Source organism: Festucalex cinctus, chromosome 21 (assembly GCF_051991245.1).
Source record: "Festucalex cinctus isolate MCC-2025b chromosome 21, RoL_Fcin_1.0, whole genome shotgun sequence".
Taxonomy (NCBI): domain Eukaryota; kingdom Metazoa; phylum Chordata; class Actinopteri; order Syngnathiformes; family Syngnathidae; genus Festucalex; species Festucalex cinctus.
In genome coordinates this window covers 15317910-15344344 of record NC_135431.1, presented here as the reverse complement: position 1 = coordinate 15344344, position 26435 = coordinate 15317910, and the positions used below count along the sequence as shown (strand labels likewise).

General features: G+C 38.8%; 4 protein-coding genes across 16 annotated transcripts in view; 3 read left to right on the top strand and 1 right to left on the bottom strand.

The window, feature by feature from the left end:
* Nucleotides 1–30: 30 nt before the first annotated feature.
* bpnt1 (bisphosphate nucleotidase 1) lies at nucleotides 31–3501 on the top strand. 6 transcript variants are annotated; one of them, XM_077510216.1, is made up of 10 exons: nucleotides 71–89; nucleotides 490–572; nucleotides 857–978; nucleotides 1040–1144; nucleotides 1364–1471; nucleotides 1805–1853; nucleotides 2515–2606; nucleotides 2694–2891; nucleotides 3038–3143; nucleotides 3215–3501. In XM_077510216.1, the coding sequence occupies exons 3-10, from the start codon at nucleotides 859–861 to the stop codon at nucleotides 3364–3366; spliced, it is 930 nt and encodes a 309-aa protein (XP_077366342.1). In that variant the 5' UTR covers nucleotides 71–89; nucleotides 490–572; nucleotides 857–858; the 3' UTR covers nucleotides 3367–3501. The 6 variants fall into 6 exon arrangements, with proteins under 6 accessions (XP_077366343.1, XP_077366342.1, XP_077366338.1 ...); XM_077510214.1 differs by lacking the exon at nucleotides 71–89 and adding an exon at nucleotides 106–338; XM_077510215.1 differs by lacking the exon at nucleotides 71–89 and adding an exon at nucleotides 106–341.
* LOC144010088 (phospholipase B1, membrane-associated-like) lies at nucleotides 3499–17669 on the bottom strand. Its single transcript, XM_077510197.1, has 42 exons — nucleotides 17526–17669; nucleotides 17368–17421; nucleotides 17240–17300; nucleotides 17123–17157; nucleotides 16983–17037; nucleotides 16846–16897; nucleotides 16688–16753; nucleotides 16257–16322; nucleotides 16110–16177; nucleotides 12971–13046; nucleotides 12747–12851; nucleotides 11308–11382; nucleotides 11150–11221; nucleotides 10919–10993; nucleotides 10751–10811; nucleotides 10426–10484; nucleotides 9973–10046; nucleotides 9836–9879; nucleotides 9647–9755; nucleotides 9497–9548; nucleotides 9300–9380; nucleotides 9160–9225; nucleotides 8980–9080; nucleotides 8798–8879; nucleotides 8615–8719; nucleotides 8016–8111; nucleotides 7855–7926; nucleotides 7539–7616; nucleotides 6723–6783; nucleotides 6558–6616; nucleotides 6395–6462; nucleotides 6264–6307; nucleotides 5937–6036; nucleotides 5754–5805; nucleotides 5601–5681; nucleotides 5427–5492; nucleotides 5125–5219; nucleotides 4961–5042; nucleotides 4780–4884; nucleotides 4608–4703; nucleotides 4096–4170; nucleotides 3499–4001 (listed from the first exon to the last, which is right to left on the bottom strand). Exons 1-42 carry the CDS (start codon nucleotides 17581–17583, stop codon nucleotides 3720–3722), a joined length of 3264 nt encoding a protein of 1087 aa, XP_077366323.1. The 5' UTR covers nucleotides 17584–17669; the 3' UTR covers nucleotides 3499–3719.
* The window catches only part of sytl3 (synaptotagmin-like 3), a 36834-nt gene continuing 14019 nt past the window's right edge, over nucleotides 3621–26435 (top strand). For 2 of the 7 annotated variants that reach the window (XR_013281141.1, XM_077510207.1), the window contains exons 1-3: nucleotides 20710–21967; nucleotides 22401–22616; nucleotides 22897–26239. Coding sequence is in view for 6 of the 7 variants with exons in the window: in XM_077510207.1 (XP_077366333.1) it covers nucleotides 26124–26239 (116 nt within the window). In the remaining variant the exon portion in view is untranslated. Of the gene's footprint in view, nucleotides 6626–6717; nucleotides 6819–10990; nucleotides 11311–20709; nucleotides 21968–22400; nucleotides 22617–22896; nucleotides 26240–26435 lie in introns of those variants that run through there. The other 5 variants (XM_077510205.1, XM_077510204.1, XM_077510203.1 and 2 more) reach the window with 5 other exon arrangements.
* On the top strand, nucleotides 18904–20565 carry LOC144010100 (protein yippee-like 5). 2 transcript variants are annotated; one of them, XM_077510218.1, is made up of 3 exons: nucleotides 18904–19175; nucleotides 19571–19719; nucleotides 19818–20565. In XM_077510218.1, exons 2-3 carry the CDS (start codon nucleotides 19579–19581, stop codon nucleotides 20037–20039), a joined length of 363 nt encoding a protein of 120 aa, XP_077366344.1. In that variant the 5' UTR covers nucleotides 18904–19175; nucleotides 19571–19578; the 3' UTR covers nucleotides 20040–20565. The 2 variants fall into 2 exon arrangements, with proteins under 2 accessions (XP_077366344.1, XP_077366345.1); XM_077510219.1 differs by lacking the exon at nucleotides 18904–19175 and having other exon boundaries at nucleotides 19185–19719.

The window sequence follows — 26435 nt, the reverse complement described above, 5'->3', positions numbered from 1 at the left end:
TTACATTAATGTCATTTCCGCATTTGTTGACGACTGCTGGACAATCACTATTCTCAATGTTAAACGGGAGCTGTACTAACACACACATGGTCGTATTTCCAAATAATACAAAATGAAAACGTGGTGGTCATATGTGATTTAAAGTACTTTAGTGAACGACAGATACAACTATTGCATATGTCACCGAATGTCCACCAGAAAATGGATTGATGGATGGATGGAAGGCGCCTGTTTAAAAATAAGCAAGAGCGTTACACTACTTTCACTTCCGCATTTGTTGACGACTGCTCTACAATCACTATTTTCAGTATTGAACGGGAGCTGTACGAACACACGTGGTGGTATTTCCAAATATTACAAAATTAAATAAAGTGGTGGTTATATGGGATTTAAAGTACTTTATTGAACGACAGTTACAATGATTGCGCTTGTGAAGTGGTTTCAAACAAGAACTATCTTGTCGCTCACTGTCTGCTCTTTGGGCCATAGGTGTTTTGTGTTCTGGCATTTCAAATTAATGTACGACAGCTGTTCATGATTGCACGCTTATTCTTGTGTATATGCTGACACCAGTAAGTATCCCTCATACTTTACTACTGTATTCATGTGTTTCTGAAGCAAACGGTCGTCACGTGCTAGCTTGTAGCTTCCCTTTCAAGTGCACAGCTGTCAGTCCTTTCACATCTTTCGTGTCTATTATAAATGCAATGTACAATTCATAGCGTGTATGCTTTGCTAAATTGTGCTATATATGACTTTACATTCAATATGGCCACCTAACCTCGTTTAAGTACAGTATACACATAAGATATAATACCTTTGTGGTATATGGTCACGTGTGTATTGTATACTTCAGCAATGTCAGGAAGTCCTGCTGTGGTCCTTCGCTTGGTGGCTTCAGCTTATACTGTGGCTGAGAAAGCTGGAGACATAGTGAGAAAAGTGCTTCACCGTGGAGACCTCGGCATTGTGGAGAAGGTGAGGGCTTAATCCATAAATGTTTCTATAATGGGACTCATTTGTTCTCATTGCATTAAAGGAGGGGGCTCACGACCTGCAGACGCTTGCAGACAGACTTGCACAGCAAAGCATCTGTGCTTCGCTGTCCAGACGCTTCCCAAAAATCACCATCATTGCCGAGGAGGTGAGTGTGCTTATTTTTGTATGTCTTAGTGGTTTGTCGCAGTCTTTTTGTACTCTTACTTCCTCCATATTCCAAACACCTGCATGTTTTGTGTCTATGTGCCCTGTGATTGGCTGGCGACCAGTCCAGGGTCAGCTCGGATAGACTCCAGCTCACCTGCTACCCCATTGAGGACAAGCTGTATAGGAAATGATGGATTTTTCATGTGAATCTATGCAGGAACTCCCAGTGGAGGAGATTAAGGAGGACCTGATTGAAAACGGCCATGCAGAAGAGATCCTTAAGGAAGTCTGTCCGGCTGAATATAGTGGGTTGAAAGAGGAGGAGGTAAGAAGTCGTACATTTTGAAGCACCATTTGTTGTTGTGATTGAAATGCAGTTACGCACTGAAGCTTTCTGACTTGAATGCAGTTTTTGTGATGTTGCCTTTTACACTGTAACATTTGCGTTTCCTTCTTGATTGTAATTTCAACAATGATATACCAACTTACTCCAGAATATTACTGATTTCTGTGAAGTGCATTTGTAACTCAGCCATTGTTTAAATACTTGCGGAGCTCACGGTTTATCGATGATAATGTTAAAATTGGTAAACGAGCAGACATTAGGTCAGTTTTTTTGTGTTTTTTTTTGTCTGTTTCTGTCTTTTGAAAATATTAGCTAGTTGTGTGGGTGGATCCAGTGGATGGCACAAAGGAGTACACTGAAGGTGAGTAAGTTATATACACATACTCTACTAACTTACTGAGAATAAATTATGTGATTTAATGAACTGTACTGGCGACAGTATCTTGAAACTAAATGCAAATTTCATAAAATATGTTTTGTAGGAATACATACTTATCATTTAATTAACAGAATTCAATTAGAAATGTGTGATTTTTAATCACACATATTGTTTAGATTCACATTTTAAGTTGTTACTGATTAACATTATAATTTGTGATTTTTCCAGTTTTTTAGTAGTATTAATTATGTATTAGGTTTTATTTGGAATTAAAATATATATAAATAAATCCATCCAGTTGTCTGTCTGTGAGATTTTGAGATTTAAAGTGTTTTACTAAATAAAAAATATTGTTAATGTTGAAATTTTAATGACTCATTTTAATTAACATTGGAATTTTCAGTTATTAAAAAGTGTGTAATTCAATGTTTATTAACCACACAGTTCATGGTCACATTTCACATGAAATCATTTATTTATTCTTAAGTATTTGTTATTATTAATGTTAATTATGCAAGTATTTGTTTGTTTAAAGTATCATTTAAAAATTGTATTGTGCATTTATTAAGTACATTGCATATTTTTTTTAATTAATGATTTAAATGACCAAGTGTCTATTTATTATAATATACCGCATGTTCAGGTCTCCTGGATAATGTGACGGTGCTGATCGGAATCGCCCACGCAGGCCGAGCAATCGCAGGCGTCATCAACCAGCCTTTCTACAACTACCAGGTCCAGACCAAACAAAACGATCCCGCTCGGATTGCTCATCTCTCTTTTGGCGACGTTTTTACTCAAAAAGAGCTTGTTCCTCGTCAGATTGGGCCGGGGGCACGTTTGGGAAGAACCATGTGGGCGATGTCGGGGCTGGGCGCCTTTGGAGTTGAGATGCAAGAAGTTGCGGACGACAAATGCATTGTGACCACCACCCGTTCCCATAGCAACAAGCTCATAACGGATTGTGTCAATGCGATGGAACCTCATGAAGTTTTAAGAGTGGGCGGGGCAGGGAACAAGGTAAGCTGTCCTTTTGATGTGTTAAAGTTGACTTTCAGGTTGTTCTCATAACAACTCTGGGTCATTATCTAAATTTATATAGTCCAATTTCTGTTTTACTATGAATAATTCCCAATAAGTCAACAAAAGGAGTTATCTGTCTGCAGATCATCCAACTTATTGAAGGCAAAGCATCCGCTTACGTCTTTGCAAGTCCAGGAACCAAGAAGTGGGACACATGCGCTCCCGAAGTTCTTCTGCAATGCTTTGGCGGTATGAAAAATTCACTTTGAATTCAGTATTTTGCATCTAATCGACTTGAATGTGTTTATTTCGCCTAACAGGTAAACTGACGGACATGCATAATAATCCGTATCGCTACGACGCCGACGTGAAGCGCGTCAACTCGGCCGGCGTTCTGGCGACGCTGAGGAACCACGAGTACTACTCCAGTCGAGTGCCTCGGTCGGTGCTAGAAGCTCTCAAGTCCGACTGAGGGTCGTCTGTCACTCATATGTGGTACTTCGACAACACAAAAGACACTAACATATATTTTGTATTTAATACAGAGTAAGAAATCACTTAGTCAACTTAATTTGTGTGAATAAAAAATTACTCTCATTCTTGATAACTTCTGTTTTTGTGAGTATTTTCATGTCGGTTATTTCATTTACACTACTGACAAAATATTAGGGATATTCAGTTTTAAGGCGAAATTTTAATAGTTTAGTATTTTGACAGCTGGGAATGTTTTGACACACTTACAAAAGATTACAATATTTACTGTTGTATATAACATTAGTGAGTAGTACAAAAAAATGGAGACAACTTAAAACCACTTAATTCTCATTACAATCCACTTGCATTCATTTCTACTGGGAGCTCGGTCTTGCGTCTCTTATGTAGCACAAACGAGCACACGAACCAGGCAGAGGCGATGCCCACCATCAAACTAACAACTCCCACGACCACCGGAACCCACAGCGGCTGGGAGCTCGCGCACCGGGTTACGAACGCGCTCGTCGCGCCGTCTGGTGATGTCGTGGTGTGGGAGGCGGGGCCGGGGGGCGTCGTCGTCGTCAAAGGTGGATGAGGTGCACTGTTGACTTTGGTGAAGATGAAGGGACTGGCCTGTTGGAGGGAAAAGGGGTCAGCTGCTGATAATCAGAATTGATAACCTGACTGAATGTCAATCAGAAATGATCAATGCTTGTTACACTTGTACCTCAGTAGGACAATGAATCTTGGAGCGGTCATATGTGAAGTTGTTATAAGCCTGTTTGCTGCCTACAGGCTCCAACTGTAAAAAATATATATATAAAATATAATATACTGTATTAAAAAATAAAATAAAAAAAAAGTTAAGCGTTGAGGAAAAAAACTCATGACCTTCAGCTTGGGAGATCGCCACTCTACAACCTGAGCCATGCCACGCTTCCTGTTTGCCACTACACATTACTGTATTACTAGTGTGTCCAAAGTGAGACCAAAAAACGGTACTCTTGGAGGTACAAGACACAGTAGGAATGGCATGGCTCAGGTGGTAGAGTGGCTGCATCCCAACCTGAAGGTTGTGGGTTCGTTCTTCAAGCCTTGAGTAGCTTTTTTTTAATTATTTTTTTTATATAATTTCTAAGTGGAAAAAAAAAAAGCTTTTTTTCGAGTAAATATTACTTTTTTTGTAGGAAATTGATGACAAAATCATTTCAACACGTTTTTATTTAGCGGACTACTCACCATGTTATTCCACAGCGCTACGGCCATCTCAGCATGAGCTCGCTCGCTGATGTGAAAACAGTCCACGGAGAAGAGAGTGGTGTCTGCCTCTCCTTCCTTGACAAACACCACAGTTACATATACAATTTAGATTAATCTTCATTATCATCCAAATTATTTTTCATTTACTTACACCAATATAAGGGATGAAGGAATTGTGTAAAAATGGCTGGAGAACAACAGCGAAATCTTCTTTCCCATCATAACGAGATCCAGAAATAAGATTATGGATTTCAATCTATGAAGGGGGAAACTGAAGTTTAGGTTTTTTTGTTGTTGTTTTTTTAAAGAAAAAAAATGCAGTTTTCATATACCTGGTATTCAAGATTGATTTGTTTCATCTTTTCTATCTCTGGGGAGTTTGCAGTGGGGTTGATAATGCAAGGACAGGAAGTTCTGGAAAGGAAAAAAACAACAACATAAAAACACTTTATTGGCTGTTAAAGAAAGTCAAACTGTGCTCATTTTCCAAACAAACCTCTGAAGCAAAGAGCATCCCAGAGTGTTTTTCGTGACTTGTTTTAAAGTGTCAATCTGCATTATCTCCACTAGATTGACCAACAGCCTAGGTACCTGCACAACGTAGAAAAGTAGACACGTTTTCATTTTTTTCCAGGTCCATACTGTGCCCCCCTTTAAAGAAGCACAGATTGGGCCTTGCTTTGTTTTGACTGACGTAAAGACAATTTCCTTGTGTATTTTTACATACTTGGCCAATAAATCAGATTCGGATTTCTAAAGTCATTGGATGAGTAGATTTGTAGTATTAATGCAACTCACCTCCTTGTAAAGTTTGTCCAAAGCGAGTATCAGATTGTGGCTGTAATTACTGGGCGACACATTGTTCTGCAGAAAAGTTGAAGTTACACGACCGTACCGTACCGTAAGATCATCTTTAACATTATATTAGCGTACAGGCCATTTAAAACAAAACAAAAAAACAAAAAAACTTACTTGGTCAGTGCAATAATGACAAAGGTCATTTCCCCCTACAAATATTGTCAGCAGTTTCCAGTCCATGTCAAAGTTCACTTCCTGTGTGACAGCAAAATGATTAGCCCTAAATAACAATAACAAACACATGAATGTACTTGTTGGCGTTCTCACTTTGTGTTCCCGCATGGCCTTGATGAGAACTTGGATTTGGTTTGGGATGTCCCTGTGACACACCAGACAAGCAAAAATCATCTAAGATGCTCTGTCGTCAGATTCTTCGCCAGTTCCTTAACGCACCATGAATGCGTGCGCATCCTATTTAAAGCCTGTTAAGAAGTCAATGTTAGCACGTACGAGGTCCTGGCTCCCGCCGCAGCCATGTTGAAGCCCTTCTGTCTTGAACCTTGACCTTTGGAGAAGCCCTTCAAGGCTGAGTTGAACTTTCTTAGGATGTCTGTAGAGAAAAATAGTGGATTTAAAGAACATTCCATTGTTTGGACTTCTAGTGACTACACTGAAGAAAAATGGGAAGTGATATTGACTTGAAAAAAAAAAAAACCTATTTGAAGTAAATTTTACAAGGAGAGTTAGAATGTCTGAGTTAAAGAACTTTACTGTGGTTTTTCAAGTAAATATCACTTCCCATTTTTTTCAGTGTAAGGCTAGTCCTTATCACCATACTTGGTAGCGTTGTAACCGTGTCCAGAGTGCGGTCTCCTCCGATGCTGTATGTGAAGAACAACAAAAAATTGTTGTTAATCGTCAATTGTAAGCGTGACTGTTATTCATCAGCCATATCGGCGTATATTTACCTCCAAGACACGCCTTTATATTCTCTACTGAGCTCCAACAGATTTTTCGCTTTAGCGCCGGTGCCAGCCTGCGTCGAAATGTTACACAAAAAAACTTTGTTGCTTCAATAACAATTTCTATTAAGTCAACACAGAAACATTTTTAAACGATCTTGACACCAACCGTTGTGGAGTCTCCCACGGCTGCCACCACCTTGATGTCTGCTGGTCTGAGCTTGTGAACTATAAAACGTAAGAACAGAATATTGTGAACTCTGTCCTGGTAGCGGTTACCTGATTATTACAGATTGACTGTGTGTTGATATGATTTTTCTGCTGTATAGCTCACCTGATGTTGGCACAGAGTCCGATGGAGCGAGGTCCACACAGGAAAAGTCACTTCCCCAATTCTGGAGACAAAGCAACACTCATCATGAACCCTCAAGTAATCATTTTTTTCATTTGTACATTTTACTAGTCTAGCAAAGATTACTAAATAAATACTAGGGGTGTCAAAATGAGTGCATTAATTTTGATTTAAAGTCTCTTCAGCACCACTAATTTTTTTTTAACGCATGAGTTAATGACCGCCCCTTACTTGGAAAGGATGTACTGGGGGAATTCCAGTTGCAACTCGGAAGACACGGCCACATCAAAATTTAGCAGTAATAATAATGCATATATTTGTGGAGCGGTTGTCTTTTACAATTTTAAAAATGTGCATAATTTCCGAGTTACTTCATGTTAAAAGATAGTGAAATGAAAAATGCACTGAGCTGTCACCAATATCTTACAAATGCAATTATGCCATCTAGTGGCAGAAAAATGACCAACACAAATCAATATCATACTCGTTTTTACAGTACATTACATCGTTTTAATTTTAACTCAATTTTGTGAATTATTGTGAAATGACTGGATCAATGACTACATGATGCAGCCATATTTCTATTAGTTTGTTTTTCCCCCTTTTATGTTAACAAGAGAATGAAAACTTGGGAAAAAATATTTTATTGTACATTTAGAACGGATATAACATTTGCAATTAATCGTGAGTTAACTATTCAGTCATGCGATTAATTACAATTAAAAATTGCCTGACACCCCGACTAAATACACTTGTTAGATGAAGAGTATGCCAAATAAAAAAGTATCAACTACTTACTGTATTAGGTGCTGGTGTTGGTGGCGGAGCAGTGTATGTGTAATTGCTGTTGCGATAGGTTCGGATGAACGGGGAAGTCTGTCAACAAACAAACACAATTATTTGAACTTCACATACTGGTGCTGTGCTACTAAAAGGACCTAAAAGAGAATGAAAGAATGAAATGAATCCACTTCATTAGTTACTGGCCAAGCTCATCAGTAATTTAGTCGTGGCTATACAGTACAGTACAAGTTGATTTATTTATGTATTTAAAAAAAACACAATAATTTTCGAAAACAAATTAAGTGCAGAGCTGATGATTTAACTGCTCTACCTTGGAGGGACATTTCAGTTTAATGTCTACGGAAAAATCTTGAGTTGATGTTTTGTTTCCTAATGGCTCAATCTGTGGGAAAAAAGAAAGAAAATCAAAAGTAGATCAACATTAACCATGTAAACATGACAGTGTTGTCGTCATAAATCTTTAATTGCTACCATGTTGTTCCACAAGGAGCGAGCCATCTGAGTGTGGGCCTTCTGGCTCAGGTGGAAACAGTCGGCACTGAAGTAAGAGCGATCGGGACGACCGTCCTACGACAAAAGTTGACAACATTTAAACACATTGACAGAAGACTTTCAAAACATTTAATAGTAAATAAATAAATAATAGGCTTCTAAAGTTAATAAAAGAAAAATATTTAAAAATGGATTTCGCTTTTGGTAGTTGTGGATGTTTACTTTGAATTCTGATAGGCATGTTAATTACTGCCACCTAGCGGACTGGAGTGGAAATACATCACAGTGAATTTATTGGTCTCTAGTAGATGAAAACATTGACAGGAGACTTTAAAAACGTTTAATAGTAAATAAATAAAAGTAGGCTTCTAAAGTTAATAAAAGAAAAAAAATATTTCAAAATGGATTTCGCTTTTGGTAGTTGTGGATGTTTACTTTGAATTCTGATAGGCATGTTAATTACTGCCACCTAGCGGACAGGAGTGGAAATACATCACAGTCAATTTATTGCTTTATCTCTAAACTGTCATGTAAAACAAACAGAAACATTCTTCAAAAATATTCACAGTCGTACTGACCGGTAGTCTGGGCACGATGATTTCTCTGAAAAACGGCTGGATGACCACCGTGAAGTCCGACCGAGTGTCGTAGCGCTTGGACTCGACCAGTTCATTCAGCATCAGCTATGTGAATAAGAGGACGACGTGAAAATTCCATTAGCATCTGCTAACGTTGCAGTTTGACTTCCTGCTCCGCGTTACCTGATATTGTCTGTTTAGTTGCACCAGTTTGTCCATTGAGGTCGAGGTGGACTTTGGTAAGATAACACAAGGGCACATAATACTGCAAAAGGTTGTAGCCAAGTTGAATTTTGCCAGAGACACCATTGGGCTCATTTTGAAGCCAGTGTGGCTTTAAACTGCAGTTGTGGCGTGCGACTCACTTGACGAGCCAGGTGGGGCATTTCAAAGAGGCGTCCAGGTGCATTTCTCTCAAGGGGATAATGTGCAGGGGTTCGATTAAGTTGACCAAAGCTCGAGGCACCTGGTGGAGATGCTCTCAGTCAAAAACATGTCAAGAAATTGCAGAGGTGACAGTGTGTTTATTTTATTTTATTTTTTACCTGTTTGTGTAGATAATCCAGGCTTTCTTGGACATTTTTGACATAATTCTCCATAGAGTAGTAGAGCTGTAAATGGAAAAGAATGAAGCTGTGAACTCTTTCATGCGCTTTCTTTTGGCTCCTTTGAAGCGATTACTCACAGAGTTGTAGCAATGGTCGCAAATGTCATTTCCACCTATAAACACGGTGATGACTTTCCAGTCGGATTTAAAGTTGATTCTCTGCATTGAAGATGGATTTCATTAAATGATTAGTAGAAACAAGTGGATTTCATCCACCCCCCTAAACTGTTTTTCTTATAATTTAGTTTTACTGTGGAACGGACTCATGCACTTACAGAGTCATTCTTCATCCTCTCCACGAGGGCTTGAACTTGAGATGGTATGTTCCTATTTAACATCCACACACACAAATAAAAAGAATAAAAATAAATAAATAATTCAAAATATTGTATATAGCCACTGAACAAGCATCCGAGAGGACTTACTTGCTTTTTGCTCCAGCCACAGCCTGGTTGAGAAAAGCCTGAGGTGTGTATTGTTTGCCCCTCCCGACAGAGTAACCCGTTACGTTGGCATTAAAATGCTTTAATATATCTATTAGAACGGAACAAGATGATTTCAGTACAAGCTAGTGCAAGTTAAAAAATACAAGAAGGAATCATAAAAGCACTCACTGGGCAGCGTTGTTACAGTTGTGAGGTTGCCATCGCCGCCAACACTGGACAAGACATTGAAATTGGTTCATTTGCAACCCAGAAATGGTGAATTAAAAATAATAATCATCATTTGAAGACAGCAAAGTTTGGGTCACCTCCAAGATAAACCTCTATATTGGGTCAGCACATCCAGGATGTTTGTTGGGCTGGATGCAATTCCGTTCCCTGCCTAGAATGGGGAAAAAATAAACATTTTGCGCTAACTAAGAGAGAGTGTAATTCACTTATTTCGCAATTCACATTTTAGTGAATATTTAAGTTGGAAATGATAAAATAATAAAGTGACTCTAGACTGCAAAATACTGTGTTAAATTAAATGTTTTTTTCATTATATTTTACATGTGAACTTTTTTTCCATGGCATACTCTCAAAAGCATATCCATTGTTCTAAATGTATCATTTTATTTTAAACCTTTAAAATGAGTCAAATTCCTTAAAATTGTCCAATTAAAAAAAAAAAAAAGATCAAAATGAGCAGTAAAAAAAAAAAGTCAAATATTTCCCATGCATATCACTTAATTATTGAAGCCACAATCAGGTTCACTCACCGTCAAAGAGTCTCCCACAGCAGCAACCACTCGGATATCGCCCGGCCTCAGTTCGTGCACTGATAACACACAAACAACAAGTTACCGTTAGAAGGATTTATCAACTACGCGGCACATGTGACATGTATTTGACAGGGCAGTAAACACCTGACAAATTAGAGATAATGGGAAGTAATGAAGTACAAATAGTACCATATAACCGTGAATAGCACGCACTTGTGTTTAATACGTTCCGCAAAATCAAGTATTTTTTTCCCCCCCTTTGTATACAAAAAACAATTGCAAACATATATGTACTTTACAAAGTAATATTTTACCCACTTACCCGAGGTGGGTGTCGAGTCAGAAGGGCCGATATCCTCACAGAGCATCGGCGTGCCCATATTCTGAGTGGATGCACACAGAACATCCAGAGTGAAAACCAAATAAGAGGCGCACAACGCTGCCTCGACAATTCGCATTTGGATTCAAGTGACGCAAAAAGACAACTTACGGGATGGACGAGAGGAGAGGCGTCACCGCCGTGATTTGTAGGAGAGTTTCCCTCCGTCCTCAGGAAGGGACGGTCCTTTAAGGGTGGGAGGAGAAAGTGAGGAATGTAATGATTATCATAATCTGTCATATTTTTTTTTTTAAATCATTCGTTTTTGGGTTTTTTTGTACCAGGGATGTGCAAACTTTTGTGCCCAGGTCAAGTGTAAGCGAACCACGTAGGCCTACTCACCACAGTTGGACACTGCAACGCAATAACGTTTCCGTTGTCGTCTGTGTTGTGTCTGTCAGTGGCGGGCTGCAGCTGCAAGAAACGTTTGACACAACGATGGGCGAGTGTCGCCGGACTGAAGGAGCGTTGCTGAGGCGACGCGTTATGTGAGGCCTCACCAGGTTGGTCCACAACTGCACCATCAGTTTATCAGCCTCGTGTGACGCTTGTGACTCAGAGAGAGGCTTCCCGGTCTGCAAGCAAGGGACACCAATGAACATTATGCTACTCAACTGTTATCTGCGCCTTTGTCACAAAGCTGACTTGTTTGATATCGTAAAGTGGAAATGCTGAAGCGCAGCATTAGCAAGAACTTTTGGGTCCTTTTTGCTGAGCGCCACATAAATCTGACTGTCATCCAGAGATGTGGAAAGTATTGACATTCTCTACTTTTTCAATTACCTGTGTAAAAATCTAATTTGGTAGAAGTAAAAGTACTCACTCAAATATTCACGTAAAAGTAAAAAAGTACAGGCTCTGAAATGTACTTGACGAGTAGAAGTAAAAAGTATTTTTACCAGAGGTTTCCTACTACGTCAATTTGAAAGATATTAGCGAATGGAGCAAAAATGGGTATACATTGGCTAGTTGACGCTCTCACTTGAACCTGCGTCGAGTCCACATTGTTGAGTTTTTCGAATCTAGCCAATTGAACGCACAAGCTGTGACGTGAGGGACCGTGTGTAATGCTTCATATGATTGAGGTCAAGTATTTTAACCGTTTTCATGCTGTTAACCGTTGAACCGTTTCCCTTCGCTCCCGACTGTTTTACTGGATTTTGACTGATTTTACAAGGCCCACAGCATATTGTGTTCTATTGCTATAAAAACATGGAACCTACCAAAAGAAAGATTAGAGAGTCTTCTTTCATCAGTGGGAAAAAAAAGTATATTTCTTTTTCCGTTTTGCAGCAATTAGCATTAGAATATAGCTAAGTTTCAGCATTATTCACAAATGTGTTTAAAACTGTGGGGGAAAACAGCTTGTTGCAACATGGCCCTGGTTTATCTCTTATACCCTGCTGCCACCTGCTGGCCATTTTTGGTAATAACTACCATTGTTTCAACTGTTCTTTTCAGTTCAGACGCTGCATCAAAGCCTTCTGTATGCTAATAGCATAAAAATACATGAAAATGTATCAATACGTCTTTGGGACGTTGGTAATATTTAAAAATTAACGTATTTGTACATTTTTGACAGCAAATGAGTTGAGAACAAAAGTAACGACCTTGTTTTGAAAAAGTATCAAGTAAAAAGTACAGATGCTCATGTTAAAATCTAACGGATAATAGTGAAAAGTAGCCTAAAAAATAAATACTCTGGAAAGTACAAAGTTCTGAAAAAAACTACTCAAGTACAGTAACAAAGTATTTGTGCCATCCACATCCAATGAAAATAGCAGGGGCCCCAAGATTGAACCCTGTGGAACACCATATTTGGCATGGAGGACTTTTTTTGGTGTCATGTACATCCAGTTGTATAAAGGATGACTATCCAGTAAAACGTGAAACAAATATCGATTATTCGTTTGTGACAGAAAGAGACGACATGACTCACATAAGAAGAAGCAAAGTATCTGACGAGAGGTTTATCCTGCAGGATGACGCTGAAGTCGTCGTCATTGTACCAGATTCGCTTCATCAGGAGCTCATGCAAAGACACCTGAAACATATCATGACTCAGTCACATAAACCATGATATAAAACAAAAAATGAAGAATTGTGTTAATTATGAGTAAAAGTAAAGCGCTTAGTGTAGATGAACGGAAACAAACAACAAACCTGAAGTCCATGAGTCAGCATGGCTTTTAAAAGTCGGACCTCTCCATTTTGATTTTGTTCCAAACATGGGCAAAACCTTTCAGGGAAAAAATACATTCATTCATCAAATAATCAATCAATCAATCAATCAACTTTATTTATATAGCACCTTTCATACATTTAAAATGCAACTCAAAGTGCTGGACATCCATAATGCAATAAAATAAAAGAAATAAAAAGCCCCCCCATCCCCATGATCGTACCCACAGACACACCCAAAACCCAACAAACACATGAAAACCACAACATGGCGGGGCACAGATGTACCCTGTAAGGAAAGGCACCCAGGAGGAGTTCATCCACAGTGAGATGGATGAAGACCAAGCATCCCTCTCACTGTGGAGGCTCCCCCATGAGAAAACACTGGATTACCAAATAAAAACATTTAAACACTAAAAGAAAACGGTTAAACGCGATAGAAAAAATAAATACATAAAAACAAAGCTACAAGACAATATAGATTAAAAGTTAAATAAATAAAAGGGGATAAAAAAGTAAAAATAATAATAAATAAAATAAAATAAAATAAAAATAAAAAAGGTCAATCAAATGCCAAACTAAAAAAGTAAGTCTTAAGCCTCCTCTTAAAAACATAAATATTCTCTGCAGACCTGATGCTCTCCGGCAGGCCATTCCATAGGTGAGGACCATAGTGGCTAAAGGCAGCTTCACCATGTGTCTTGGTCCTCACCTTTGGAATAGTTAAAAGGCCGCTGCCAGAAGACCTCAGAGGCCGCGAGGGGTAATAGGGTAAAAGCAAGTCAGATAAATAAGATGGGCCAAGACCGTTAAGACATTTAAAAACTAATAAAAGCACCTTAAAATCAATCCTGAAACGCACGGGGAGCCAATGCAGCGATTTTAAAACTGGTGTAATGTGCTCCCGCCCTCCGGTCCCCGTCAGCACACGTGCAGCTGAGTTCTGAAGGAGCTGTAGGACTGAAATATTATTTTTGGGAAGACCAGAGAGCAGGGAATTACAATAATCTAAATGACAAGAAATAAAAGCATGCATCAGCACCTCCGTGTTGGCCTGTGAGAGAAACGGGCGGACTCTGGCAATATTCTTAAGATGGTAAAAACCGATCTTGGCTACATTTTTAATATGAGGATTAAAAGTTAGCTCAGAGTCAAAAAGGACGCCCAAATTCTTTACACATTGCGTGGGTTTAAAATCTTGTAGTTTAGGTAAAGGTTTCTCTCTCTGACCTTCAGGACCGATGACTAAAACCTCTGTTTTGTCCTGGTTGAGCTGCAGGAAATTTTCTGCCATCCATGACTTAATATCTAAAATACAATTTAAAAGGGTATCAATAGGCCCCATGTCATCAGGTGACACGGCGATATACAGCTGTGTATCATCAGCGTAACTGTGGAAGTTGACGCCATGTCTCCTGATGACTTCCCCAAGGGGAAGCATATAAAGATTAAAAAGTAATGGGCCTAAGATTGAGCCTTGGGGAACCCCACATTTAATTTAATGGGTTTCAGAGGAACATGTATCCATACTTACAAAGAAATATCGGTGTGTGAGATAGGAATAAAACCAGTTAAAAACTGTACCAGAGATGCCCACCAGGCTTCTAAGTCTGTTTAATAAAGTGTGGTGATCTACTGTATCAAAGGCAGCACTTAAATCCAGTAGCACCAAGACTGTAAGCTTTTTCATATCTTCATTACACCTGATATCATTTAAAATCTTTAAAAGGGCAGTCTCGGTACTGTGGTTCATCCTAAAACCAGACTGATATTTCTCTAAAATATTATTTGTATCTAAAAATGAATTCAATTGAATAAAAACAATTTTTTCTCAAATCTTACTTAAAAGGGGTAAGTTGGATATAGGTCGATAACTATTAAAACTGCTGGGGTCCAAATTGCTTTTCTTCAGAAGGGGCTTCACCACCGCCGTTTTAAAGGCGGCAGGAAAGACACCCGTCTGAAGAGAGCAATTGACTATAGTTAAAATCTGTTCCTCAAAAAATCCATAAAATGTCTTAAAAAGTGATGTGGGAATCGGATCTAAAAGGCAGGTTGTTGGGTTGACCTGGGAGAAAACTCGACCAAGTGTCCTTGCATCAACCAGGGTAAAACTTTCCAGTGTTTCCTCAGGTAAAAGTGACTGTAAATAAGAGTATATAATAGGTGACTTCAATAGTTAGCTCATGATTAATCACACATTTCATATTTGTTCTAAATGTAAGTTTTTATACTCTTAACATAACGGTAAAAAAAAATCAACTAATAGAAATATGGTTGCATCTTTTAGTCATTGATACAGTAATTGCATAATAATTAATAAAATTAAGTTAAAATTTAAAAAATGTACTGTAAACAAAAGTGTTATATTGATTTGTGTTGTCATTTTTCTGCCACTAGATGGCATAATTGCATTTGGAAGACATTGGTGACAGCTCAGTACATTTTTCTTTTCATATTAATAGCTATCTAATCTTTAACATGAAGTAACTTGTGAAATTCTGCACATTTTTAAAATTGTTAAAATTAATTGTTAAAATTAAAATTTTAAATATACCAACTTGACCCCAGTCTCCACAAATATATGCATTATTATTCTTTAATTTATTACTGCTAAATTTTCCCCCAGTACGGCTTTCATTAAATAAAATAAATAAAATTAAATAATTAGTGGCGTTAAAGGAACTTTAAATTAACTCAAAATTAACTCACTAATTTTGACACCCATAGTATATAAATAAAAATAAAAATATAAATCTTTTCATGGTGCAACACTGAAGCTATCTCATGTAAAATATTAAAGTGTAAATCTTGTATAACTGTCAATGAACTCTCCACTCAAACAACTCAACACACAACAATGAATGTGCTGGCAACAAAAGTGTGCACACCCCTAAGTGAAAATGTCCACATTTTGAGAGCGATAAACACACAATTTAACATAACTGCACCCCAGAGTCACATAATATAGAAGAGGTCAATTGAGAATTTGTACAGTCTCACTTAGGGGTGTACTCGCTTTTGTTGCCAGCAGTTTCAACTTCAATGACTGCGTGTTGTGCTCTTTTGAAGGATTGCTCAATTTACACTTGTTCAGTGTAGTCGTTTTGTAAGAACGTACCCGTACTTGCTTTGGAACGTGTCTCTCTCTCCATCCCATAACGCGACACTGACCAGAGTCCGCTTCAGCTGCGGCGCAATCGGACAAATCAAGAAATGGAGCGAAGATGATATTTGATAACAATCGGATCAGTTATGTCAACTAAACCTGAGTCTGCAGCAGCTGTAAAGCGGCGTCCACCTCACTCATCGCCGATCTGATAACGGCCCGAACCTGCAAGAACAAGCACAACATGCGCAGGGACGCCTTGAACTTTTTATTTCTTTATCTCTCAGCACTCGTCACAGCGTGCTTCACGTCTGCCAAGCTGCTGACTCTTAACTGTTGACGCCATCAAGTTAGAAATCAGCAGCTCAAGACTTGAAAATTCTGTGCACTGCGCGGACATTGAAGCTGACGTTGCAGTTCTTTCACATTCAACTCAGCAAAGTCGGAACGCAATGTAATTTACACTCAGGTTTAAATACAGTGTAAGTGTTGATTCCTGGAAGTAGATTGACATTTTAATATACATTAATAATACATAAAAAAAAGTAATCGTTAGTGACAGCAATAATATCCATTAGCGTCGTCTTCACCTCCTGTTGCTCACATGCACAGAACTGGTCCACTTGCACAAAAAGAAGCACCAGCTTCCAAGAACGCTGAAAGAGAAATCATCAGGATTCTCAAAAAATAAGACTTCATTAAATACGGAACAACAAATGAAATCATCTCGAGTGGATCCACAGCATACCTGATTGTTGTGTAGATAGAACGACGCCTCTTCCGCTTGCTCCAGCAGTGTGCTACAAGCCCAACATTTCAAGTTCAAATTGAAAGCAGCGTTTGTTTTTCCATATTGTCATACCGGTTTTCCAGAAATAGGTTTACCTGTCTCTTCCAAACTGAGGGATATTAATGTCAGGATTGAACATGCTCATCAGCTCTGATGGTGTGGAAAATCCAAGCTTTTATAAAAAAAAATGTACATTTTATTGAACACAAATAGTGTAAAAATGTTGAAAAGTCACCTTGGAGTCTTGATACCACAATGGACAGCTCAGTACTATAGAAAAATATATGTTTAGTGTTTTATGTGTGCCAATAAAATAACACAGATTTTTTTTTAAAATCATAATTATAATCACCTGCGCATGTGCAATCCAATTGAGGCGAAAACCGCAACATCTTCAGGCTTGACACTGTTGACTTATGAGACAAAAATCATGTTTGATTATGCCTGTATTGAACATATGGTATAACGTGCTCTCATTACCATTCAATGGGGGCTGCTGAGAATGGAGCATCGGCTCACAAGGCATCCCATTTACTACAAAAAAAATACAGCAAAGAGAAATAATATTTATATAACCACACATTATCATATTTCTTACTTGTGAAATTCAAACTGAATATATCCAAGCAACAAGTGACCTGTCGTCCAGGAGAACTTGAGGAAGGTGGCGACAACCAACAATGGAATCATCTTCATTTAAAAAAAAAAAAAAATTAATAAATAAATCTTATGTTCCTTTTCCAGAAGCGATTCTTATAGATCGTCTCCCCTGTCAAACGGTTATGTGCTTTATGTCTTATTATCAGTTGTACCTGACCATAGTCGATGATAAGTATCATAAATACGTCCCAAGGGGGCGGGCCTGACTGGCTTGTTCAAAGGATATCATTGAAGAAGTGAAACGATAACGCTTAATAAATGTCTTACACATCACTTGTGAAAGTGGACTACCTCATTTCCGTCTTCATGTAGCGAGACGTTCGCGAATAGTACTGCGGTCGAATCAGACGTAGCATATGCTAACAAGTAGCTAGCTTTGCTGGGAAAAGGTTGCATGGACACAAAAACATGGAAACAAAATTATTATCATAGTTTTTTAAATTATTTTAATGTATTTAATTCTTTATTTTACTTATTGAATTTTAGCATTTTATTGACTGTTTTGGCAGCAGTAGCGATTATATATTTGTATGCTTTTATGACCTTTTGCTCCCAGAAATTAGAAGATGACATTTCAGTTGAAAGTCCTCCAAAATGGTTGAGCATCATGATATGGAAAATTGCGTGTTCACTTCCTCACGTCATGCCATGGGGCAAAAGTGAAAGTATTATCTTTATTATTCGCTACCTCTCCAGATTACTTGATTAGACCATAACTTTCACAATTCGCACATTTTAATTGGTGTCAGTTACTCTCAAAAGCGTAACGTACGGACATGAAACGTGTAAGAAAAAGAACGTGTTTCACAGGTGAATGCATGTGGAGATTCTCATTTGAACACATTACGCAATCATAATTGTTTGCGTGAAATTACCGTTATCAGATAATGTGCTCATCTTTATGGTGTTATCACTTACACAACTGATGTCATGACTATCTTGTTTTGGAAGGCTAAAGGGGAGAGGTCAAACTAGTTAAGAAAACAACTAATTGGATTGTATATCATGTCTCTCAGTGACTTTGATCATTTGAATAATATTAGTATACCTTGTGGTTACATTTCCATTGACAATTCAATGCCAAATTCAGTTCTTGTCAAATTAAAAGATACAACAGTACTCTTGTTGTTTGTGGTGTTTTCAGAAGCAATCATCAAAATTACAAAACAAAATAATGTTTTCAGTATTTAGTCCACCTTCCTGTGGCAATTCAACTTTTCCGATAAGTTGGTTCTTTCGGCTCTGTGGTGGGTAAATTAAAATAAGAAAAAATATATATACCTATATTCTAGATCTGTGCCGACTCACTTTCATAGTTACAAAACAGTTGTGTTCCTGATTTAACCAGTCGGGGGCAGCAATGCAATAACGTGCGCAGTCTGCCAGAAACGAAGAAGAAGGAGAAGAAGGAAGTCAACAAACGCCCTTGTGACTGTTTTCCTTTCCTCGTCGACGTTTGTTTTGTTAACATCAACTATATATATATATATATATATATATATATATATATATATTTTTTTTTTAAAGCGTAACCTTTTCACACGTGTGAGAAAACGTTTAAAATCAATCTTACGCGGCGGTAAGTCTGATATAGTACTCCTAAAGTATCTCGCATCGACACAAGGAAGGTAAGGAAATGTTGCCTCGTTCCCGTTTTGCCGTTGTTTGACAATATAAACATGTACGCGGTATTGTTTATGTATTTATTTATTGTTAATGTGTTCAAGGAATACACTTAAGTCGCTGATTCATTTATGCTATTGACTACAACTCGAGCAGACTGACTTCAGCCTACGTACTAGCTGAAATATCCATTTTGAGTTTTTTTTTCTTCTTTGCTCACGTCACAACCGCCGTTCACCACTGAAGACTACCATTGCATGATTTCCCCATTGGATTAGTACTACAAAATGGGCAAAAATCGCTAAAGTGTTACTATGAATCACAGCCGCTGTCCATCCATTTAGCAAAGAGGCTCGTGCGTATGTGTGTTGCATCATCTTACCTTGCTGTGTTGTTGAAGTGACCACCATGGGGCGCATCTTCTTGGACCACATTGGAGGCATTCGCCTGTTCTCCTGTGCCAACTGTGACACTATTCTGACCAACCGAGCGGAGCTGATCTCCACTCGCTTCACTGGAGCTACAGGACGGGCCTTTTTGTTCAACAAGGTACCGGCATTCAGCTTCCCTCGTGGATGTGAGGCAGCAATGATATCTGATTGTTTGAGGTGATTAAACCAAATGAACATTTTCCTCTCTCTCCCCAGGTTGTAAACCTACAGCAGAGTGAAGTTCAAGACCGGGTCATGCTGACGGGAAGGCACATGGTGCGCGACGTCAGCTGCAAGAACTGCAACAGCAAGCTGGGCTGGATGTACGAATTTGCCACGGAGGAAAGCCAGCGCTACAAGGAGGGCCGAGTCATCCTGGAGCGGGCACTGGTGAGGGAGAGCGAAGGCTTTGAGCATGTGCCCGCAGACAACTCCTGAGCACCCCGCTGCTGCTTGCTTACTGTACAGCGAAGTCAGCTTTGCCTCCAGACAGCAGCTTGCCAGGTCAGCCCCCCCAAAAATGGCAATGTGATATCACAGTTTGAGTTTTTCAAACAATGAGGAAGTGGACATGAAAAGTGTGATGACACCATGGCTTCCATTTCTCTTTGTGATGGTTTGACTGTCGTCGTGTTCAGTGAACGTTATCGAGAAGCTGGGCCGGAAAGATACAATGATGTTAAGCAGTGATGTTTGCTGGCTGGCGTATTTGTGCACAATACGCTCAGGCCACTTTAGATTGTTCAGTCTGATTAACGGAGGTGAAGAATGCAGTATCTTTCTTTTCGGCACCAGTCAGCTAAGTGAATTATAGATTGGAATCGATGTTGAGCTATTTGCATGACAGTGTCCCTGATATCATTTATAAATAATGTGCTTTTGATTCATGTTACCTGTCAAGTTGCATTTCATTAAATGTAGTTAAAGTGTACGCTATTTAGAATCATAAAGACATACTTCTGGAGCCTTTTGCTTTTGTTGTATGTGTTTCCAAAAATTATTACATGGTGTTCTTATTTAAAGAAAAAAAGTCATAAAGCATCAGTTAAGCTTTAAAGTGAGCAGTTTTGAAAAATGAAAACATTGTCATGTAAGAAATATAAACATTGGCGTGGTCAGTTAGTTTAACCTTTAAATGTAACATGCTTGCTTATGCTAATGATACAAATATTTATAATACACAATAACATATCTTAGAGGTTCTAATAATATGACAAAAATGTGTGTGTTGATTTGGACACAAGTGTTCACACTCTTGCACAGTAGGTGGCGCTATGTACCTTAACATAGTTTGCAATCCGCCAAAAAAAGAGAGATGAAAGACGGCTGGCTCATTTGGAAATGACTCTGTGGTGTGCGTCTGTGCGATACTGCAAATTTTGGTATTGATTCAATACCAAGTAAATACCGGGCCAGTATCGTTGATACTGATATTGATACTTTTTGCAAATTATGGTATATAATTATTTTTTTAATTAAGGTAGCTCTATCATTGAATTGCTTATTCAAAATCAAATATAAACCTTTTAAGTGTTTCTATGCTATTTCAATTGTTTTGTCTCCCCAGAAACATTCCAACCACACAAAATATATTTTTAATGTTCTTTAACAAAGTGCGCAAAGAGATCATAGGAAAAGAAATGTAAACAAATACTTTATCATATACTGTCCAGAAACTACAAATGCAAAAAAATACCTAAAAGATTATCATGCGACAACAAATAGAAAACATAAAACATATATAGCAAATTATTTTTCAAGTACAATACTGTATGTGTTCATGCAATCTACTACAAAGAGGAGATGCTAAGTCAAGTGATGGCACACGATCGAAATGCACAACTGTGATATGCCTGTTATCTATTTGACCAAACCGGAGCAATGCATAACAGAGCCAAACTGAAACTAAACTACGAGATATATATTTATTGCCAGTATCGATATAAACGCGGTATCGATAATATCGATATTTGTATCGGTCCGCTCGCCATGAAAACGAGTGCGCACGTGCTGATTCATCAATAGGTCGCTTGCACATGTCGTCACTTCCGCCTCGGATTTGTCGTCGTCGCCATGCTGGGTGACCTCCATTTACGAAGTGATTCGGTCTAACACGTATCTATCACGTTTGTTTTCTGCGTTTAAAATTGTACATTTTTGCTGCATCATTGGCTGTTCGAACAAAGCCAAGGGGGAAAATGGTCGGTCTTTCTTCCGAATTCCGAAAATAATTAGGAACCAGGGCCTGGAGACAGAGGAATTGTCCAAAAAAAGGCAAGCGAAGTGGTTGACGAACATCTCCCGTGCGGACTTCGGAGGGAAGTCGTTACTTTGGGCTCGTGTGTACAGCGATCACCATGTGAGCGGTAAGTTTGTTTACCTTTTATAGTAATGCATGATGGTTAATAACATTTCGACAGCCCATACATGGGCAAGCCGCTTATGTTTTGGATTCATGAGGAAGCAAGCTCGGTAGTACAAGCCGGCTAGCGAACGTTAGCCGCAAGCTAACACCTAACATTTTCACCCAAAGTAGTGCCAGTGCAAAGTGTTTACTGCTGAAATGGGATGGATTAATCCTAGGCTCTTAATGCATAACATAACATTTTTGGTGGCAAAATGTAAACTTGAAGAAAAGAGACAGAAGGGGGTGAAGCAAGAAACAGACCCCCGGTAGCCTACACATCATGCTAAAGAACTTATTCACGGCCACCTTACTGCGGCAAAATAACCAGTCTTGCCTTATAGGTCTACAATATATTTTATTTGTGTGTGTATTTTTTATTTTTTTTTAAACAGGTCGCCCTGCGCCCCTTTTCCCGTCCAATCATCCCGACTGGTCTCCAACATTAAAGTTGGGTCACAACAAGATCTATGTTTCAGCCCAGTCGGTGCCAAGACATGAACGTGCACAGGAGAGAAGACGACTCGAAGTGGCAGAGAGTTTGTTGCAGTTATGCAGCCAGACGCCTCCAGGAACCTGTGCCCTCAGTACTGTTGACATCATTGACTCTGGTATGCCAACTCAGAATTAATTACACAATATATTGTATGCATGAATAAATGTATGTGTGTGCACACGCACCTTAGATTTTCGAGACATTTGGAAGTCTTTATAGAAATAAGTATTTGTCTGTAGCGATGTTCATACATTAAAAATTGCAACAAAATGTGTAAAATTTCTTTTACACTTAAATTTGTGGAAAAAAAATGCTGGTTACAGTAACAGTACTATATTAAACCCATTACTGGTACCTAATTTTCTTTGATCTTTTTTATATTTTTATTTCTTTAGGGATCACATGCCAAACTGACTTGACTGCCATTGACATGATGGAAATGGAGGCGAATATCAAGGCATTGGAGGAGGACAACATGCGACTGAGAGAAGAAGTGCACAAATTCAAAGACAGGCCACAGGTGCGACAAGATGGCGACAGTCAGCTAACTGAGCACAAGGGCAAATGTTTGTGGGTTTGTTCCCATTTCTCATGAAGACGTTTTGCAGGATTTTCACATTTGAGGGACACAACAGCATTTGAGAACATCGCGTTACAATCGTCTTTGTTTCTTTTTCAACTATTTGAATGTTTTATTATTGTGATTTGTTTTCATTTTTGTGTTGTGAAAAGCAACCATTATTAAAGGTAAGCCACCGGGTGGCGCTCGAGTGCAAAGTGCCGGACAACAAGTAGAAGAAAGTTGGCTTTCAATTTGATTATGTCATGGCACGCTGTTTGCTGTGTTTTCACACGAAGCAAATCCTGTTTTTCCCAAACTTAACACCTTAATCATTTGACAATATGTATTAATAATCTTGCCCAAAGATGTATGTTATAAAATGAACCTAAAGCGTTGAACCGATCACTTTCTGTTGGTGTAAAAGGAACAGGGTGAACTGAAATACGTACTTCCTGCTTTCGTTCTTCGTCTTTCAATTTTAGTGACAAACAAAATAGTGTGCCGCTATCTAGTGGCCAACAGTGGATTTACATCCAAAATAATTGGGAGACTGAACAAAATACTGGTTACAAATGGTCCATCAAAAATCAGTGAACCAAAAACCTGTGGTGGAGTGGGGTTTACTGTAAACTGAGCGTTTTACATTATTATGGAACATAAAATTTCAGTTAACACAATGGCGGATAATTGTTCACTAAAAATGCCCCCAAGCACCCACCCCCACCACAAATAAAATAATCTGAAATTGGGAAATTGTTCAAAGAAAAACACACCCAGGAAGCCTTCATCACAGATTGCAGCTGCAAAAAAAAAAAAAAAAAAGGAAGGAAAATGTGTTTGAAGTCAGCGACCACATTGCCACGCTGAGTTTTCTGGGGCGCACTGAGCCAGAAGGTAAGCACTTGTAACTTTGTAACATTTACATTGTTTTTTGTTCAAGGCAGTTATTCCACATTTGATGATTGTCATTGTCATTTTATGGTAGTTTGACAAAGCCTCAATTGTTAAATGATCACATTGTCTTGCTGTCAAGGTATATGGCCTTTCTTCTTGTGTTGCATTTGCATTATGATATGGATAGTCACTAGCCTTTTGCGTTTTTTAATGTTGATTGACTATGCAAATTTATTAATATTTGAAATATCATATCATGACATGTCACCAGTCTGTGCAAACAAGCCTGAGAAGACGAGCGTGAGAGTTTACCTTCATTTGGACTGTGGTGGTCATTGTGGCTTTCTTTTTACGGCTGGTAGCGGGGGGCTTTCAGGAAACTCAGCTGATGCTTCGGAAATACATCAGCTACCTCATAGTCGAGCATAAAGTGGAAATGTATTTTTGACTACAGTTATTTTACCGTCACTACTGCAGTTGGCTTTTTTTTTTATGGCCTTACGTCTCTTCACAAATGTGAGGCAACAGTCACCATTAGGCTGGAGTGACCACATTTAAAAAAACAAAAAAAACAGGACACTAAATTTAGCTAAAAATCAAATATACGATCAATTCTCACCCGGAACTATTTAAATAAATTTAATCGCGAGTCAATCTGTTGACCAGTTGTGTTATTACTTTAGCTAATGCTTGTTTTGTTTTGTTTTTGTTTTTTTGTGTAACGTGTGCCGGTTTCAGCCGAGGACAGCCATGGGCAGATATTGCCAGACTAAAAATAGTCTTTGCCGTTACTACGCGTCATGGTAAAGTTGTAGCAGTCTTGTACACATGAATGTTCAGTTCCATGGTCCAAAGTACACTCAAGGCAAACGAAGAAGTGACCCACAGGCACAACAAAACAAAAGAGGCGCCACCATGTGGAGCGGTGCCATACTACGGATTGTTACAATTGGCATAACATGGCACCGCCAGAAACGCCCAGTGGGTGTTCGGCCTGACTACATTTCCCATGATTCTTAGACAAAGAAGCAAAAAGTAGTTCTAGTTCTGGTATAGCGCAAACGGGAATGTGAACATAAATAAGAAGGTATTTAACAGTTAGATTCGTTTTTAATTGGTTTATTATATGAATCGCTATGACAACAGTGTGATTGACATACACATGGCACAATTAGCTGGTTGACTGGATTTAAAAAAACAAAAAAAAATGCCGTAATGGGACCTGCCTAAAAGTGGGACAAAACGGGGAAGGAAAAAATCGCCATCCTCAGGACACAAACTTCAATCGGAACTGTCACATTAAAACGCGATGTCTGTCCACAGTACTACCCTAAACATTTAGCATCTCATCTATTATATTACTCTTTGTGTTAGTGTGAGAATATTGTTTAGAATCTATTTTCCGGATTTAGTCTGTGAACTTTAAATTTGAATACATTTCTGACCCATTTTCCCCGAAGAAGTTTATGCTAACTGGGTGCATTAGCTGTCGTGATTTTAAATGGTCTGTTTTTGGTTTCAATACAAAGTCCACCCTTTTGTACTGCTTTTCAGTTAAACTACTTTTCACAATCATTTCTGTCCACAGGATGGTAAACTATTTTTGTTCCATTACTCAATGAGCGCTCATTGAGTTTGCCATTAAAAACGTTTGATGAGTAAGCAACCACCTCACTCTTTTGTCAGTACACTAAACATGAAAGTAGAGCTGGTTTTCCAGTGAATACAAGCGTGTAAGAGACTGAACTGCAAAACAGAGAGGAGGTAAATAATGCAAACTTTGGCATTTGACTTGGTCTGCAGAATTGCTCTCGCTGCCTGGAGAGGTTCACTAGACGTCAAAGTGATTTAAAGGGAGGCTGATGATGAGTCCAAATGGATACTGACAGTGATCCTGAGGGGGGAAAAAACACAGCAGGCCTCTTGCTACCTGAAAGGGAGGAGTTTTATATTCAGAGGGGAAGATGCAGTTTAATCATATTGATATCTGCTCAGGAAGTCTGGTTCTGACGCAGAGCAGCAGAGATCTCCAACAGGTGATAACCTTCACATGCGCACTCCTTGAATCTTTCAGCTCCAGATGACGACAAGGTTTAAGAGGCGTTCAGGATCCAGCGCAGAGAAGGGAAAGCGACATATCATCAGGACGATCGGTGAAAGGTCCAAATGACCAGAGATTTGAAAATGGATTTGAGTTTGCTTCAAGCTCTGGAGCGGGAGAGGATCTTGGAGGTGCTTCGGAGAGACAAACTGTTACGCACAATGGAAGAGGACAGGATCAGGTGAGAAACGTTATATCCTGGGTAATCTCTTTTCTGACACTGTATTGTTGGAAATTGTGACTAACGATGCCAGTTTAATAGCACAAAGTAATTGTGATGGGTTCTTGTCTTGACTGATTATTCACTGCCAGAACTGTCCTTTAGACCAGTAGTCCCCAACCTTTACTGTACCATGGACTGGTTCCATTTGACGGAC